The 17,299-nt window shown below is 38.5% G+C and overlaps 1 protein-coding gene across 35 annotated transcripts in view; it reads right to left on the reverse strand.

Annotated features, from left to right (window-relative positions):
* The window catches only part of RBFOX1 (RNA binding fox-1 homolog 1), a 1,275,045-nt gene that overhangs the window by 231,024 nt on the left and 1,026,722 nt on the right, over nucleotides 1-17,299 (reverse strand). Inside the window, exon 1 of one of the 35 annotated variants that reach the window (XM_062639415.1) lies at nucleotides 14,321-14,546. The exons of the other annotated variants lie outside the window; for them this stretch is intronic. Within the exon in view, the coding sequence (XP_062495399.1) occupies nucleotides 14,321-14,524 (204 nt within the window). The 5' untranslated portion in view covers nucleotides 14,525-14,546. Of the gene's footprint in view, nucleotides 1-14,320; nucleotides 14,547-17,299 lie in introns of those variants that run through there. 35 annotated transcript variants of the gene reach the window in all.

Raw genomic sequence — 17,299 nt, forward strand, 5'->3', positions numbered from 1 at the left:
CTCATCCATTCCCAAACTGATACCCTCAGTAGGTCCAGGAGATGGAAAGGGAAACCTGAATAGTAAGTTCAGATGAACTGCTGTAGTAGTATGACCCATGCTGACCTAAGACACATAGCAAGTATCAATTTATGCAAAGGTTCTGGAGTATTTTAAACACGCTTATGTAAAGAAAGCCCTCTTACAATTGTCAGCTAGGTGTTAACAACTATTCAGTAGCTACCATGACTTGGACCCATAGTAGTATCTAATACAATAGTTGTTTGTATGAAGAAAAGTAAGGGTCAAATGCCATCTTCATGCCCAAATGCAGCACAATTTTGTCAGAGCTCTAGATACGGTGCAACACCATATCTACTGTATAAGCAAATAAGGATTAGCTGGAAAACTAGTGTGTAAAGCCACGGAAGGAATAAAAGGGTTGGTATGTTTAATACAAGTACACATGCATTATAGTAAATCCACCCTGCAATTCTTCATAAATCTTAGGTTGCATCTTATTTAAAATTGAAGATACCAATTTACTTTTTAAAAACTTGGTTAAAGCCAGCTTCCACTATGCTGCAGACAAAACTAAAACTCCATAAACAAAATGTACAAAGAATGAACTGAACACTTAAATTGTGTTACAACATTTAAAAATACATCCTTTCCCAATCAATTATTTTCATTCTAATAGAGTTAACAAAAACTGTTTTTAAAATGTTTGTCAGTTTTCAGACTCTTTATAAAGCTTTGTTCTTCATACTCTTAATTCTTTCATGTTTTCCTGCCTGATGTCTCCTAATGCAGTTTCACTGGAATCATTCTATTTTTGATCTTTAATCCTTTTATATGTTTTTTCTTTGCTTACTCTTGCATGCCTTTGTAGTTTCTGTAATTGGGTCTTTGCACCATTTTAGCAGGGTTTAGCACTGCTCAGCTTGTCAAATTTAAGTAGAAGTGAGAATAATCTATCACTAGTATAATAAATAAGCAAATAAATTCACATATCACCAGCCTGAAGTGAATGTTTGCAACAAAAAATGTAAACAGCAATTCTGCTCATTCTGCAAAGGCTGGTGAAGCTTTTATCCATTTTGTAATCCAGGAAAAAAAGTGCAATTGCACAGAAAGTACTTTAGATCACTAAAAATTTATTAATAATGGCTACACATTTGCAGTGAAACAAGGCTTCATTAATTTTTTTCTAGAGGTGCCTGTGTAAACTCAGCTTAGGGAAAAGTGCTTGACAGCTCTGCAACTGCTGACTGACATTCTTCAGCAAAGCTTCACCGAGTACAGAGCATAAATTAAGCCCATCCTGGTGATAATAAAAACCAGAAGTGAAAGAAAGAGTATGACTACCTCAACTGAAACAAAGTGAACTGGTAATTTTTAAGTAAAGTGAAGTGAACAAAATTAAGTGAACTGGTAATTTTTAAGCAAAGCTTTGCTAATCTTAAAACACTGTAAACTCTACTTTATCAAGAAATTTCAGTACAATCTTTAAGCATCCAGTATTTACCTTTACATTTTTTTTTCTGTTTCCTGCTTATCTTTACAGTCACAAAAATGTTTATACAAAATGACTCATAATCTAGAAACAACCTTAAAAAACACTGCTGCATTCCCACAAGTTCACAGAATTTAAAACTACACAAGTCCTTTGTACAAGACTCTCAAAGAATGCCACTGTTGAGGTATTTTAATTGTATAATGTATACAACTACCTCAAAATCTGTCCCTGAAAGGACGAAATCAGTTGTGACAAGTTTCATGAAATGAAAATACATGATCCACGTTAGGCTACAGGAAAAAGAGATCCCTCCTTACATGCTCCATACAGAAATCTTTCTCATATAATTAAACAGGCATGCATCCTTGGATATATACATGAGACAAAGGACAAAGCATATTATTAAGCAGACTGAAAGGAGTTTCCAACCTTACACTCATGATTCTGCCCACATTACAAGGATTACTTCCTATTTATGCAGGCATTGATGAATAAACCAGAGGACAGGGGAGAATGGTAAATCTGAGCAGAAAAAAGAAACTGAAGAAAAATGACATTGATAATATGATAGCTTTAATTTACTAACATCTTGTTTATCATTATGAAGGATAAGGAGAAGAAAGCATAACCTTATTATATTCCCCTCTGTTCTTCCATGATACAAATGGAAAATTATGTATGAACTCTATAAATATTTCTTTAAAAGATGATTTATTATCTGTATTTTGTGAGTCATAAAGGCACTCTTTCATCTTTATATATTTCTTAACACATCTGACCTTTTACAAAGCTCTTCCCAGTGCTCATCAGTAAGAGGGGAGAAAGCTCTTGTTATTCTCTGAGATTACATAGTAAATTCCACAAGAACAAGACTTGGCAATGGTTATCTGGAGGCCCTCAAGAAGGGCTATGAGATTCCACCACACTTCCTGCACTCACAAAGCCACTGATTTTCTAATAGTTTCTATGTTAACACTCTCATAAGTAACTGAGAAAAAGAATTAAAAGCAAGTCAGGGCAAGAAGATTCCTAAAAGCAGAAACGGGGTACATGTGGGGCTTTTTGAGTCACTTTATACAAAGTGATAAAAATTAAAACTGGCAAATAAATCCCGCTTTACTAAGGCTCATTCTATTTCACTTTATTTCTCTGTTTTTTAATTTGTTTTTCCACGACCCCTTATCTGCCTTCTCCTGAACACAGACTGTTCTTGATCCATGACTCAGAGTTTCAGATCCTATCATCAATATTAACATCAGGGGAGAAAACCTGAGAAAATGTGATTATATTTACTGAATGCCAGACTCTTAATTCAGGAAGGCACTTCAGTATGTGCTTCACAGTAATTTCAGTGCCTTATTGAACAGGACTGGTCCTAAATACATGCCAAAATGCCTCTTTTTACTGGAGGCTGTCAAATAAAATATGGATTAATTATGATTTGTAATGTGTGAATTTACAGCACTGTGGCTTTAAAAGACCTGTGTATTCATGCATTGTATTTTGTCACCTATCTTTACAAACTTTAACAAAAAAGAGAAATCGTTAAGACAATTCTTTAAAATACAGTGATGATTATCAAGAGAAAATTAAACGCAGGTAACACAGTGTTAGTATAGATGCATTTTGTCTACTGATATGACATTAATATAACCAGTTATCACTACCAATAATACGCATGTTTACCATTACCCACATTGAGGTTTTTTGCTTAAGAGAAGACCATGCTGTTCTTGTATCTAAATAGTCTGTGGCTATTCTGCTGTGATTTCCTTAGTGGTCTCCACTCAAACAGTGGGTTTAAGAGAAAGCGATCTTGAGTGTGTGCTGAAGCCATTAAGTATCTCCTGTGTCAATGTAAATGCTATACAGTAAAAAGAGGCTTTGTCACACATTTTTGTAGTAACGAGGGTTAGGGTATTGTGACACCAATGTAAATAAACAAACCCAGATGGAAGGATGTGGTGCTCCTTTCTTTGGACATTCAGAGGCACAGACTACATGTTTTGACAGTACCATGTACAGAAACTCATAGTGCCACACATACGGCAGCACCTCGAAATTAAGCCTCAGCTGAGTTGTTGATGAAGAAAGGATATGCAAAAATCAGTAAAGAGCTAACCTGTGCTTTAAATGTGTTCTTCCTACTTCATGAAATTTGACAACCAAAAAAAGGAACTGCAGACAAGGCTTCAGAGTGCTGATTATTTAAATAGATTACTTTACAAATGTCAATCTTTGCAAACACATAGGCAACATGATTGCTGTTTCTTTCATCACACTATCAGAAATAGACTCAATAAATGGGATGTTTTAAAAAATCCAAACATTTATGAATCGTTTGAACCTATGATACTGTGTCTTGTTTACTGCTGCTCTAGGAAGCTTTTCTTACAGTAACATGTAACATCTCAGAGGGACTATCCTGAAATGAAATTTTTAATAACAGCAGAATAAACTCATCCTTCACAGTGCTGTGTCTCATGACTTAGTGTTAACTCTCACCTCTCCTCCCCACTGTACATCTGTATCTTATTATCTCCTACTCCAATCTCAGGTCTCTGAAGGAAAGTTATGCTTCATACATGTAATTCTCAAAAAGAGAAATTACATACCTAAATAATTCTGTGGATCTAAAAAACTTATCCATAATGTCTTGCAACTCTAGGAGGCTAAGGAAAACTCTAGAAAGACTGAAGGAATGAGGACTGCACTACTACAAGAGGAGGTGGCAGAGGTTGAAATCATTATCTTTGAAAATCAAGTAGATAATGGCCCACTATGAAAAGGGTGGGCATTTTCTATGCCCATCCTACATGAAACAACAGTGGGAGGTCAAATAAAAAAATGAAAGACTTCACTCAGCCATTGGGCAAAAAAACATCCCTCGCGCAAGTGTAAAATACCTGGCAACGTTAGAGTCCCTGTCATTCAAGATCTTAAGAACAGGCTCAACAAATATCTGTCAGGAACAACACAGGCCTTCAGGTAGAGAAGTAGACTACATGGTCCCACAAGGTGCCATGCTTCCCTATTTTTCTCCATCTCTTCTAGGAGTGGAACGCTTCAAGAGCTTCCTCTTTTGTTTATAGGTATTCTGCATTTTCCATCTTACCAAAAAAAAAAACAAAAAACCCCAGCAGGAACAAGTGGCTAAAAGTGGAAATAAAGAGAAATAGTGCTTTGCCATGTCCTAACTGCAAGGGTAAATAAACATTTAAACAGTTCAGTAGGGTATTAGTGAAATTGATGGAATCAAAATTACCTGGATGTTTAAAACAAGATTCAATTTCTTCCAAAAAGTCTACTCTAAGACATTCTCTGAGAGGAATACTGTAGCATGTATATTCAAGACGACAGGCTGAATTACCATAAAGATCCTTCCTGGCTTGAGCATCTTTGAATCTGAATCGGAAATCCCTCTTCACAGCAAGAAACATTTCTTACATACATATATACATTTATATTCTGATTCTGAAAATAAATAAATAAAGACAGACAACAACAACAACAAAGGTTTTGTTCCATTATAGAAATGGTTTTCGTCAAAGACTGCAAAATCAATTTTAACAAAAATGTCCTGAGACAGGGAGAGAAAAAGAACCACTACCAGTTCAATTTGATTTTTCTATTTCTGCAGTAGGTACAATGTATTCAAAGTCTCCTGTTCTGTCAGAGAACAAAAGCTAACTATTAAAGTCACAAACTACGGACACTGGTTTTTGCTTCAAAAAGGTGTGGAGGGTAATTAACACTAACTACTTTGTCTAATTCTTGAATCATAGCTGCTCTATAACAAACAAATAACCCCCTTCCCCCCAAACCAGTAAGTTTTACCTAAATTTATAATTTTTATCCTTCCCTCCAAAGAAACACACTGCTCCAGAAGAATTACGTACGCACACAGAAGAACAAAGTAGTAAATACAACAAATATGAACAATGAAACAGTATCAGCACACAGTATATCCACAGATGAGTTAATTCTTAGCTTCAGTCATTAGGTTAAGAAGCTAGTAGTAAAACAGATGGCATTTTAGGCAGTACATTTGAGAATCACCTCATGAGCTAACAGCCACCATCCTCAAGAAATTCCACAAATACTTTTAATGCTTGCTAGTACACAGTGTTCCCTAAAAACATGCCTTGGATCTGTTTCTGAAGGTGGCTGATTCCAACTCAATCTATTTTTATGGTGTGGATGCTGCATCATATTTTTTTGCAATGGAACTGAAGAATGATACTCAGAAGGTAATTTTAATTAATAAAATAAATAAAAGTTTATGCCATTCTATTAACACAGAAGTGTTTCAAATTATATAAAACATTATTAAAGAAACAAGGTGAGAGAAATAACAGAGGCACATAGAATACATTAAGTGAGAAATGTGAGGTAGAAACTGTGATGTTACAGCAGTCACATAATGGTATCAAGAAAATGAGGCACTGAGCAGATCATTTGCTGTGTCAGAAAAGTGGTGATCAGAAACAGAACAAAAGCAACCAAATAAAAATAGTCAATCTACGAAACAGTGGCTTAAAAAATTACATAGTCTTGGTTCTGACTCAGAACTACTTTCAAGTATTTCAGGTACTTGAACTTGACTTCTGAAGCTCAGGGGAGGAAAAGACCTACAGTGAATTCACCGACAAACAGTAGTATCTTGAAATAACCTTCCCCATGCTATGTAAGATTCACTGGGGTACCTCTTCCCTTCCTGAACTCCCATTTCTCATTAGAACCAAGAGATTAAAAATACCTTTTCTCACCATTTTGCTATTATTCTGCTAAGGAAATGCTTTCATTAAAAAATTATTTTGTGCAGTTCTGTAAGAATCAACCAATAATAATGCAGAAGGTAAATTAGCAGACAGAAACCTTCCACCAGGAACATACTGACCTCAAGATGACCACAGAACCGCACATAGAAAGTACATTTCAGACGCTTAAGCAAGACAATGCTTCTCATGGCCCAGTACAAGAAATAAACCAGAAATAGCCACCACATAAGTTAACATGCATAGAATCAGCTTTAGGCACATATAAAGGCCTAAAAAGCTGCCTAGCAATGTTCTAAGTACTCATCAGAAATCCACCAGTTCCAGAGAGCTGACAAAGAGATACTCAAGACATTAAGACCTAGGAACAAAGCATATTCTTCAGAAAAACCTCACTGTCATGCCTTTATGAAATACAGGCAATTATTTATCATCATCTGCACAGGAGACTGCTCTCCATTTCTGCCATGAGTAAAGATAACAGGAGATGCTAAACCCTACTTACATCCATCTGAAGAGGAATTTAACAAAGACATTGTGAGACAGAGAGATGAAATCAGACTCCCCTGGCCACTGTCTCAAAGATTGGTATGAGAAGCTGAGCTAAGATGTGAAGCTGAGATGGGATTCCACCAACCACTGTTTCAGATGGGTAGGAGGAGTTGAGGTAAGACTCCATTGTCCAGTGTCTGAGAGGAGCTGAACTGAGACTCCATCCATTGCCTTAGGGATGAGTGGGAAAAAGCTAAGACTCTTCCGCCCATTACTGGAGGATTGCTAGGAGGAATTGCTGCCCACTATCCCAAGAATTACTGCAGGCATGTGCAGTTGAAGAGCTGGCTGTGAGCTCTTCAACTCACCAGGGAAACTGGTCCACCAGGAACATGTAGTACCTAAAGAACAGAGGTACGCCCCCCAACTCATTATAAAAGGAAGAAAAGGCAATCACCAGGGAGGCCACCTCCATGAGGACACTCTCCACCAATGACTACTAAGGACGTTGAGGGACACCCTCCAAGGGGCACTGCCATGTGGACAACTCCAGAAGGACACCTCCACAAGGACACCCACCTCCAACAGCTACTACGGACTCTTGGGAGACACTGCTGCAATACTGACTACGAACCCTGAAGGACTCTCACCACCTCTGACGACAAAGACGGATCCCGAGGACACTGCTGGATCCACAGTGGTCAGTATCTTTCTCTCTGCACCCCGAATTCTCACTTCATTTCCATCCTCCTTTCCAATCTGTCCTATTGCTATTTCCTTTATTACAATAATTTCCCTTTCTTATACTAATTGTCTTTTCATAATAAACCAACTGATCAATTACGGTACTTGACCTCGTTCGCATCTAATTTCACTGTTGGGATCACGAACCAAACGGGGTCCAACACTGGGGTTTTCTTCAACAGGACCTTGACAGACATTATGTGGAGAACTAAGGCCAGAGAAAAACAGGGAATTGGTACTTGCAGATTTGTGTCTCACTGCAGAAAAATAAGTCTAGACTAACACAGGTTTTAGAGTTCTCTTGCAGATATCTTGCACCTCGGTAGGAGCAATCCCAGGCACAGCTACAAGCTGGGCAAAGAAGACATTCCGAGCAACCCTGCAGAGGAGGACTTGGGGGTGTTGGTCAATAAGAAACTTAACATGAGTAAGCTTCAGTGTGCGCTTGCAGCCCAGAAAGCCAATCATATCCTGGGCTGCATCAAAAGGAGCGTGACCAGCAGGTCGAAGGAGGCGATCCTGCCCCTCTACTCTGCACTCGTGAGACCTCACCTGGAGTATTGTGTGCAGCTCTGGTGTCCTCAACATAAAAAGGACATGGAGCTGTTGGAACAAGTCCAGAGGAGGGCCACGAGGATGATCAGGGGACTGGAGCACCTCCTGTATGAAGATAGGCTAAGAAAGTTGGAGTTCTTCAGCCTGGAGAAGAGAAGGCTGAGTGGAGACCTCCTAGTAGCCTTCCAGTATCTGAAGGGGGCCTACAAGGATGCTGGGGAGGGACTCTTCATTAGGGACTGTAGTGATAGGACAAGGGGTAATGGGTTAAAAATTAAACAGGGGAAGTTTAGATTGGATATAAGGAAGAAGTTCTTTACTGTAAGCGTGGTGAGGCACTGGAGTGGGTTGCCCAGGGAAGTTGTGAATGCTCCATCCCTGGCAGTATTTAAGGCCAGGCTGGATGGAGTCTTGTGCAGCATGGTTTAATGTGTGATGCCCTGCCCATGCCAGGGGGGTTGGAACTAGATGATCTTAAGGTCCTTTCCAACCCTAACTATTCTATGATTTCAGCAAAAAGACTGACTGCCAGCAACTTACAGATTCCTTTTACAAACTTGGCACAGTCTTTCATGTTATTAAAAGAAAGAAGCATTACACAACAGAAAAGCCACTCCTTCCCCCCTCCCCCCCGCCAAAAGAAGACTGATATGAAATACACAGTGACATTTTTGGGTCAACACAATCTCATAGCGTCTGTGTCATATTCTGATGCAAGGAAAATAGTCAATCACTACTGAGCTACCAGGAAGGCATGCTTTTCCAGAACAGCCAACTATAACGAGTTCAGTTACAATAAAATATCACAAAATATAAGAGCATTTTGTTCTAACCATCTTTTTCAATAGTAGATGCTATCATATTGGAAATGACAAATCCCACTCTCTGCATAATCATGTCATACATGATTTTAAATGTCTGAAGGTCTACAGAGCTCTTTTCCCTTTGCTACCAGCATACCACCTCTGAATTAAAAAAGTAACTCATATTTCAGACATAATATGCAAAAAAGAGGAAAATATATCCCTGTAATCATAAAGCTGATTACAGTGACAATTAGACTGAACGCGGAACATTACAAGTCATGATATCACAAGCTTTTTAAGTCAGTTGGCAGCATAATACCAAATGCCACTGAGAAATCAGATTTCAAGTGTTAGCATCCCTGAAATGCATATGAAATTTTCTCATGGATTGAAAGTTTCTTTTAAAGGTAAACTTTACAGCACAGTGCATTGCAGCACAGACTCGGAGCTGTCAGTCAGGTCTCCTATGTTTTTCACACAGTGACTCTCAAAAAATCTATTGCAGATAAAAGTTCATGTAAACTGCCTTCTTTCCAAATCTGTGCTTCCCTGTTGGGAACATATTCAGCAGACTTGGCTTACTGTACAGGATATATATACTGGTCTTAATTGTGCCTAACTATCGTCTTGGCCAGGGAAAGGCATTTTCAGATGGGAAATGTGTACAAACATCTGTTACATTTCCCTATGCCTGACTTTAACTGCGCCTTCATGGAGGAAGGCATAAAAAAATCAAAGTACTAATTTCTGCAGCAAAACAACCCTGTACTCACTTCAGTCAATCCAGCACAGTATGTCAGTTAAGAATGGTACTTTGAGAATATTGCAATGGATTTATTTCATTTCCTATAATAGCAGCGTACAAAAGGCTTGAATGTGTTTTAACAATTTATGTCTACAAAGTAAGTCACCACGAAGCCTGCGAAGACAAGTTTCCCAGCACACACTGACCAATGCTATAATGAAACCAATCCACCTATTTATTTTCTTACAGAATGATTAGTTTTGAAAAACTGCTTTGAATCATGAACAATTAACCTTTGGAAGTATTTAGAAGTAAATTCTTACAGACAATACCTGCCTTCATTTTATATTTAAGATTCTGAATGAATAACAGAAGTGGAACTACCCATAGTCATATCTGCAAATGCAGATGATTTTTTTTTTTTTTAAATGAATGGCAAACAAAAGAACAGATTTGATAGGGGAAAATCAAGTAGGAAGAACAACTTTACAAAAACTGGCTCATCTTTTAAGAACTGGGCATAACACTAGCTGTGGTGTTCCAAGCCACCTTAAACCCTTTTCTGTTACTGGATCCAACTAGTGGTAACTGCTAGATCCCTCCTCATTGTATTTAGGTAGTAAAAAGTGAGATGGGTACTTGTGTCTTAAATGGAAAGAGAAGACACAGAGAACATGGAAGCTAGATTTTTAATTTTATGAGTTGGTCATAGACAGGTTAAGATATCTTCAAGACTTCAAGTTTGCTTCATTCTTGTTTTAGACATAAGGCCAGAAAAAAAAATATTCCAGTGATTTTCAGAGCAATTCGAAGTCAAAAAGAACCTAATAAATGTGAGCTTATTTCATTAAAAACAGGCTTTTGTGTATTTTTCAAAATATTTAAAATTGATCTCCAGTATTTTTGCACAGACAAGATCTAACACATTAGAGAAGAGAAAAAAAATACTAAAAAGCTTGTCTATCTAAACCTACTTTCCTAAAAATAAAACAAAACTCTGTACACATAAAACACTCGGAGAATAAGGAACCATTTTGCATAGAGGTATATATGGCATCAAACTTCTTTTCAGATAACTGAAGCAGGTCCTATCTTAAGCACTCTGTTCAACATCCAACTGAGTCCAATCACCACAGCCAAAAAGCTTTTTACAGACAAAAGCTATCTCTAGGGAGTAAGGAAGGAATTCTCAGACTTACTAATTCACTAAAACTCAGCATCACACTGAGGCTAGTTGGGAAAATGATTCATTCTGCATCTAGAAGACCATTCACAGATGCAGGAAGACCTGCTTTTCTTTACCTCCAGTCACCTTTTATTTCTCAACTGTATGTCATCTTTCTTGCTTTTGACCAACTATGTGGTTATACAGTTTAAAAAAGCCTGACAGTGGTGGTGTTTTTTTGTGTTTAGTTGGGATTTTTTGTGATTTTTTTTTTTTTTTTAACTTCTCAAATCACTCTTTGGAATTCTCAGCTATGTTCAGGTTCTGATTTAATATAATTCTAAGGTCTTTCTCTAGGATGGAAGACAAGTAAAACACTTGGTAATTCCAATTTTTCTCTTTCTTGTTCTCAAGTGTTGACATGATTTGTTCTCAAAATGTTTGAAACATGCTTGTAAGTAGTACCACTGTCAGTGAAGATGAAGACAGCTGATGCACACCTGAACAGCTGCTGGTAACCTTCATTTTATATTTAAGATACTGTATTTGCATTTTGCCAGCCACTTTCTTCCCTGGGTTACATGGGTCGCAGTTTACATGTCTTAAGATGGTTGGAGATCTTTCCCACAGCATTCTCCTGGAGAAACTGGCTGCTCATGCACAGGTGTGCTCTTCACTGGGTTAAAAAATGGCCAAATCCCAAGAGTGGTGGTGAATGTAGTTAAATCCAGTTGTAGGCTGGTCACATGAGCCATTCCCCAGAGCTCAGTACTAGGGCCAGCTCTGTTTAGTATCTTTATTAATGATCTGGAATAACGATTGAGTCATCAGTAAGTTTGCAGATGACACCAAGTTGGGCAGAAGTGCTGATCTGCTGGAGCATAGGAAGGCTCTACTGAGACATATGGACAGGCTAGATGGCTGGATTGATGGGATGTGGCCAAATGTATGAGGTTTAACAAGGCAAAGTGCAAGGTTCTGCACTTGGGCCACAACAACCCCATGCAACACTCCAGGCTTGGGAAGAGTGGCTGGAAAGCTGCCTGGCAAAAAAAGGACCTAGGGGTGCTGAACATGAGCCAGCTTGTGCCCAGGTGGCCAAGAAAGCCAACAGCAGCCTGGCCTGTATCAGCAAAAGTGTGGCCAGTGGGACCAGGACAGTGAGCATTCCCCTGTACTGAGCCCTGGTGACACTGCACCTCAAGTACTGTGTTCAGTTCTGGGCCCTCACTACAAGAGAGACACTGAGGTGCTGGAGTGGGTCTGAAGAAGGACAACAAAGCTGGTGAAGGGTCTTGAGCACATCTGATGAAGAACGGCTGAGGGAACTGCGGTTCTTTAGTCTGGAGAACATAAGGCTCAAGGGAAACCTTACTGCTCTCTACAATTACCTGAAAATAGGATGGAGAGAGGTTGCTGGTCTCTTCTCCCAAGTAACAAGCGATAGGACAAAAAGGAATGGCCTCAAGTTGAGCCAGGGGAGGTTTAGGTTGGATATTAAGAAAAATTCTTCACCAGAAGGGTTGTCAAGCATTGGAACAGGCTACTCAGGGAAGTGGTAGAGTCACCATCCCTGGAGGTATTTAAAAAGACATGCAGATGTGGTGCTTAGTGACACTAGTTTAGTTATGGCTCAGCAGTTCTACATTAACAGTTGGGCCTGATGATCTTAAAAATCTTTTCCAAACGAAATGATTCTATGATTTCCACAGGTTTAAACACTGATAACTGAAAATCTTTGTACACAAAGTAACACAGACCACATCCATCACCATTACCATCACCCTGTATCTCCACTTAAAAGGCCTTTTGATACAGAAGGGAGGAAAACTTTGCAACTCTTTGACTGAGAGAAGAAACTTGAGATATACTCAAGAATAGAACAAAATACACACGCAGATGAAAAGTGATTGCAGTAGTAAAACATGTTAGTCCTCCACTCATGAAGCACCGGAAGTATAGTACTACTAATAGGAAACCCTTAACCCTTGCTAAGAGAGAGCACCACAATCAGGCCAGAATAAATCAGCATCTAAGGTAAGTCATCTACTTACTGCATTTCAAGTAGGCAATTCAGGCAACGTAAACAGAAATTATGCACTTCATTCCACTAGATCATAATCTAAAACACAACCAAAATAACTCTATACCACTTCAGGCAACATGGGAAGAATTAAAACCTCTCATCATTTCTATTTAAAATCCAGTATTCAAATAAAAATTTCTAAATTACAAAAGGTTTTTTAATGTAAGGTCTCACAACATATCCACGACATTTTCCAAAACTAGACTACCAGGAAGTAAGCATGAATTTGCTTAACACAGTAGCATCTATAAGTGTTCTGAATGTATTCACTGCTAGCACTTCCCAATACAGCACTAAAATAAGGATTTTACAGACGGGTAAAGATGGAACTGTGAAGAAGTCTGCACCACTACTTTTCACAGCATATTCTAGGCAATTCTCTCAGCCTTAAAATAAAATGGAGCTGTCTCCAGATTACCACTTCTCCAGTTGTCAGTCAAACACTGTAGTTATCCAGTTTAAGAGAATCAGATGCACAGATATAATTAAATATATATATATTATATAGAATTTAAGTTCATGAATTATGTAGTTATAATCAGCAGTTTATTAAGACAGTTAATCATCAGCCATCTATTTCCTACTTTTCTTCTACCTACCCTTTTCCACCATACAAATAAATCAGCAAATGAAAGGAGAAGAAAAGGGTTTAACTTAGCTGGGTGAAGCCTAACAATGAACATAAGCTTAAACTCTTGGAACTCTTGATGATTTTTTGGTGACCATGCTAAAATAAAAGCATACTTTAATTAAAAAACACACCCCATCTTTTTACTTCTGAAATTTAAGTAGCTCATTTTGTATTACATAGAACTATCTCTTTATTTAGAATTTTCCATTAGTTTACCAAAAAGTCTAAGTAATTTCAACTTCAATGATTTTCACAGTAATACATGTGAACTATTCTTTCTCTGCTAAACGGAAATTGAGCCACATAGACCAGCCATGTGATAAATACTTCAGCAACAAGCACTAGATAATGGATATGGCATTTGCGTTTTTAAAATATTTTATCATAATCCTTATACTCCATATATCCAGTCATTGCAAAGTATTTATATACCTAAGCCACTCAAAGCCTACAAATACGAAGCTAATATGGAGACATTTAACTTATTATTCTACAAAACATATTACTCTTAGGAAATATTAATGTTTTCTTGCTGCTGCACTTTAATGATAAAGAGAGCTTCGTTTCACTTGTTTACTGTAAAGATGTGTAAAACAGTGTAGTAGCACACAGCCACAATTCTGGGCAACAGGACATTGGTCCCATACCCTGGCCACTGCAGATGGATTTTTTTCACGTCACACCCTACCAACTTCTTACTGGGACATAAGGGCTCGCTCATGGGAATCAAATGACAAAACTGGGCTATGAACCAAGGGCAGGATAAGAAGTCTTTCACTAGATCACCACCTAATGCTCTATGACATTTTTCTTAACTCACCTGCCAGAAGAAACAGCATGATGGTTTTGACACCCAGGAAGCCTTGCTGCCCACAAAGGAGGCCTTGCTGCACGCAGCACATGTGGTTGCTGGACTGCAGTACCTGCCTTGGTCCTCATGGCAGCATAATTGTGACAGCCTGCTAAGCCACCAGCACATCTTTTGTGCAAAGTCAGAAAACATGTCTTCACCCACATGAGGCATAAATGCTATTTATGCATCATTTGTACTTTCATGTGATCTTTTCCTCCTACAGTTTCACCCAGAAGGAAGAAGGGAGAAGTTATTTTATTTTTCTCATCAAAAATGTGTTAAGAAATCATAGGCAATAATAATGCCATCATTCTACGAAGTTTCTTGAAGGTGTATTTATTTATTGGAAAATAAAACTAAGTTTCCAAACATACTGAATATAATTTGATACATTTTGACGTATCTGTAACTCTGAACAGCTACCTCTTCTCTCTTCAGGAACACATGCATTCCATTTTTCATAATCTCTCTGAAATGTATTGTCCAGGGTTCAGCTGTAGCAGTCATTTTGCTCATTCTCAGTAGCTGATGTAGTGCTGTGGTTTCAACTTTACCCCAAGAACAATGCTGATGACACACCAATGTTTTTAGTTGTTGCTAAGTAGTATTTACTCCCATTAAGGACTTTTTCAGTCTCATGCTCTGCCAGTAAGGAGAGGCATAGGAAGCTGGGAGGAAGCAGAGACAGGACACCTGCCCCAAACTAGCCAAAGGGGTATTCCATACCACAGCACGTCATGGCCAGTATATAAACTAGGGGAAATTACCTGGAAGGCCCAGATCACTGCTTGGGTCTGGCTGGGTATTGGTTGGCAGGTGGTGAGCAATTGTATTGTGCATCACTTGTGTTTATTGTTTTCTTTTCCTTTTCCCTTCTTAGTTTTATATTCTCTCCCCTTGTTATTTCCCTTACCATCATTGTTATTGGTGGCAGCAGCAGTGATTTCTGTTATACCTTAGTTGCTGGCCCGGGGGGGTGGGGGTGGGGGGAGGGTCAGCGGGGGTGGAAGGGTAAGAGGGAATTGGGGGTGGGAAAGCAGGGAGTAAGCGAGCAGCTGTGCGGTTCTGAGTTACCTCCTGGGCTTAAACCACGACACGTATGATCTCAGGAAAAGGAATACAAATCTTAGTAATACAGCCAATTGGAAAACACACATGGCTGTTTATTGAAAGTATTTCTAGAGATGTATCCACAGTACATGCCCTTTTTTGTGTGTTCTAAGTTTCACACATTCTAGTACTCTGTAACAAGCAGGTGTGACAAAAGACAAGGAGGTAAGATAGAGTTCACTGATGGATTTAGGAGGAGAGGCTGGAAAAGACTACACATACACAGAATAAAGTAAAATCACACACAGTACTTGAAGGTGCAGAACCCCTGAAGACAAGCAGTCTTCCAGAGAGACCTGAGCTCTCTCCTACTCAACCATGAAACACAAAACATGGAAAAAAACAAAAAAGTTCTCCACAGCCCTGTGCAGTATTCTACGCTGTTCTTATATGCAATCTTGGTGTAAATCCAATTGGAAATCATGGGGAATCCCTAATCAGAAATACATCTCCTTTCTGCAGAAATCCATGCAAATAAATTGCAATCTTGTAAGTCTCTTAAAATATTAAAACTGCCTTGTATTCGAAAATACTTCAGGGTTGTGGCTCTCAACCTGCAACCCAGCAAAAACATTTGCATAATCAGTTTATCAAGGCATATGTTTGAAGAAAATTTCCATTAAAGTTCTGAATATTATGTAATTACTGCTTACAAGAGGATGATATAAATATGCCTACCATGTGCCCTTTGAATTTTTTATTTTGGATACTAAGGTCTACTCTAAGAGACAAAAAATAAGCATTCTAGTACCATAAGCTGACTATAGATACTGCGAACGCACATAAAAACTTGGGGTGAGAAAGTGGTTAAGCCATTTAATGTTCTAGTTCATCCACTAAGACAGTAATTCAAATCTTTTGCTTCCAAAATGCAGTTTTCAGGTATGATATTAGGGAGAGGAAGAGTCTAGAGAAGTATCCATATAAAGAACACTATTCAACTGTACCTACAAACATACCTTTTTTTTTTGTAGAACAATTCTGATTGCTTGACTATTTCAGACCTATGCTAATGGAGTAGCATAGGCCTAGATATATCTTTCTAATGAAAGAAAAGAAAAAAAGATTGAAATAAGGCACCCTGAATTTTCAAAGGGGCCTTTCTTCTAATCTATCTGCTTGGATAATGCATCCAGAGTGGCATTTTGTAATGACAGCAACTTTCCAACAAATCAATAGTTATTTAATTCCCAACAAGCTCTCGAGTCCATTAAACCCGATTACATTCACCCATTACAGTTGGGTGCAGTTATTTTTCCTACACCGGCACTTAATCTATAACAGGAACTTATGAGAACTTTCAAAAGCAATTTCAACATCAATCAGCATGGAGTGAAAGGCACGATTTGCTTGTAATTATTTATTGGACAGGATGGCACAGGGTCTGACTGAGATCCAGCATTCGACCTTCACCCCCAAATTCTAATGGATATGAAGGCCTGCTTGATGTGTTCAAGTGTGCTGCTGTGTCTCACTGCATAAAAAAGCGGCACCAGCTTTCATATCCCAGAAGACACTTTTTTGATATTTGATAATGGCCACTGTGCAATGCTGTATTTCTGTTTTAGACATCTGTGTCTAATATTAAGCCTAAAGTGAAGTCTTCAATTACTGAAGGGACCTATATGGGAAAAAACCCTGTATTCGTGCTGTGATTGCCCCTCTATGCCAGCTAACTGTTGTAGTAAGGGAGTATAATGAAAATTTGCCTCTCCTCCACCCTTAATCTGACCGACCACTAGCATGACACAGAAATGCTGTAATACGGGTGTGCATGTCTCATCCCTGTTGATGCACAATATGTTACTACTGCCATTTATAGGGTACATGTCAATG

Source organism: Pezoporus occidentalis, unplaced genomic scaffold (assembly GCF_034315485.1).
Source record: "Pezoporus occidentalis ecotype Australia unplaced genomic scaffold, CSIRO_AGI_Poc_V1 ctg60, whole genome shotgun sequence".
NCBI classification, from domain to species: Eukaryota; Metazoa; Chordata; class Aves; order Psittaciformes; family Psittacidae; genus Pezoporus; species Pezoporus occidentalis.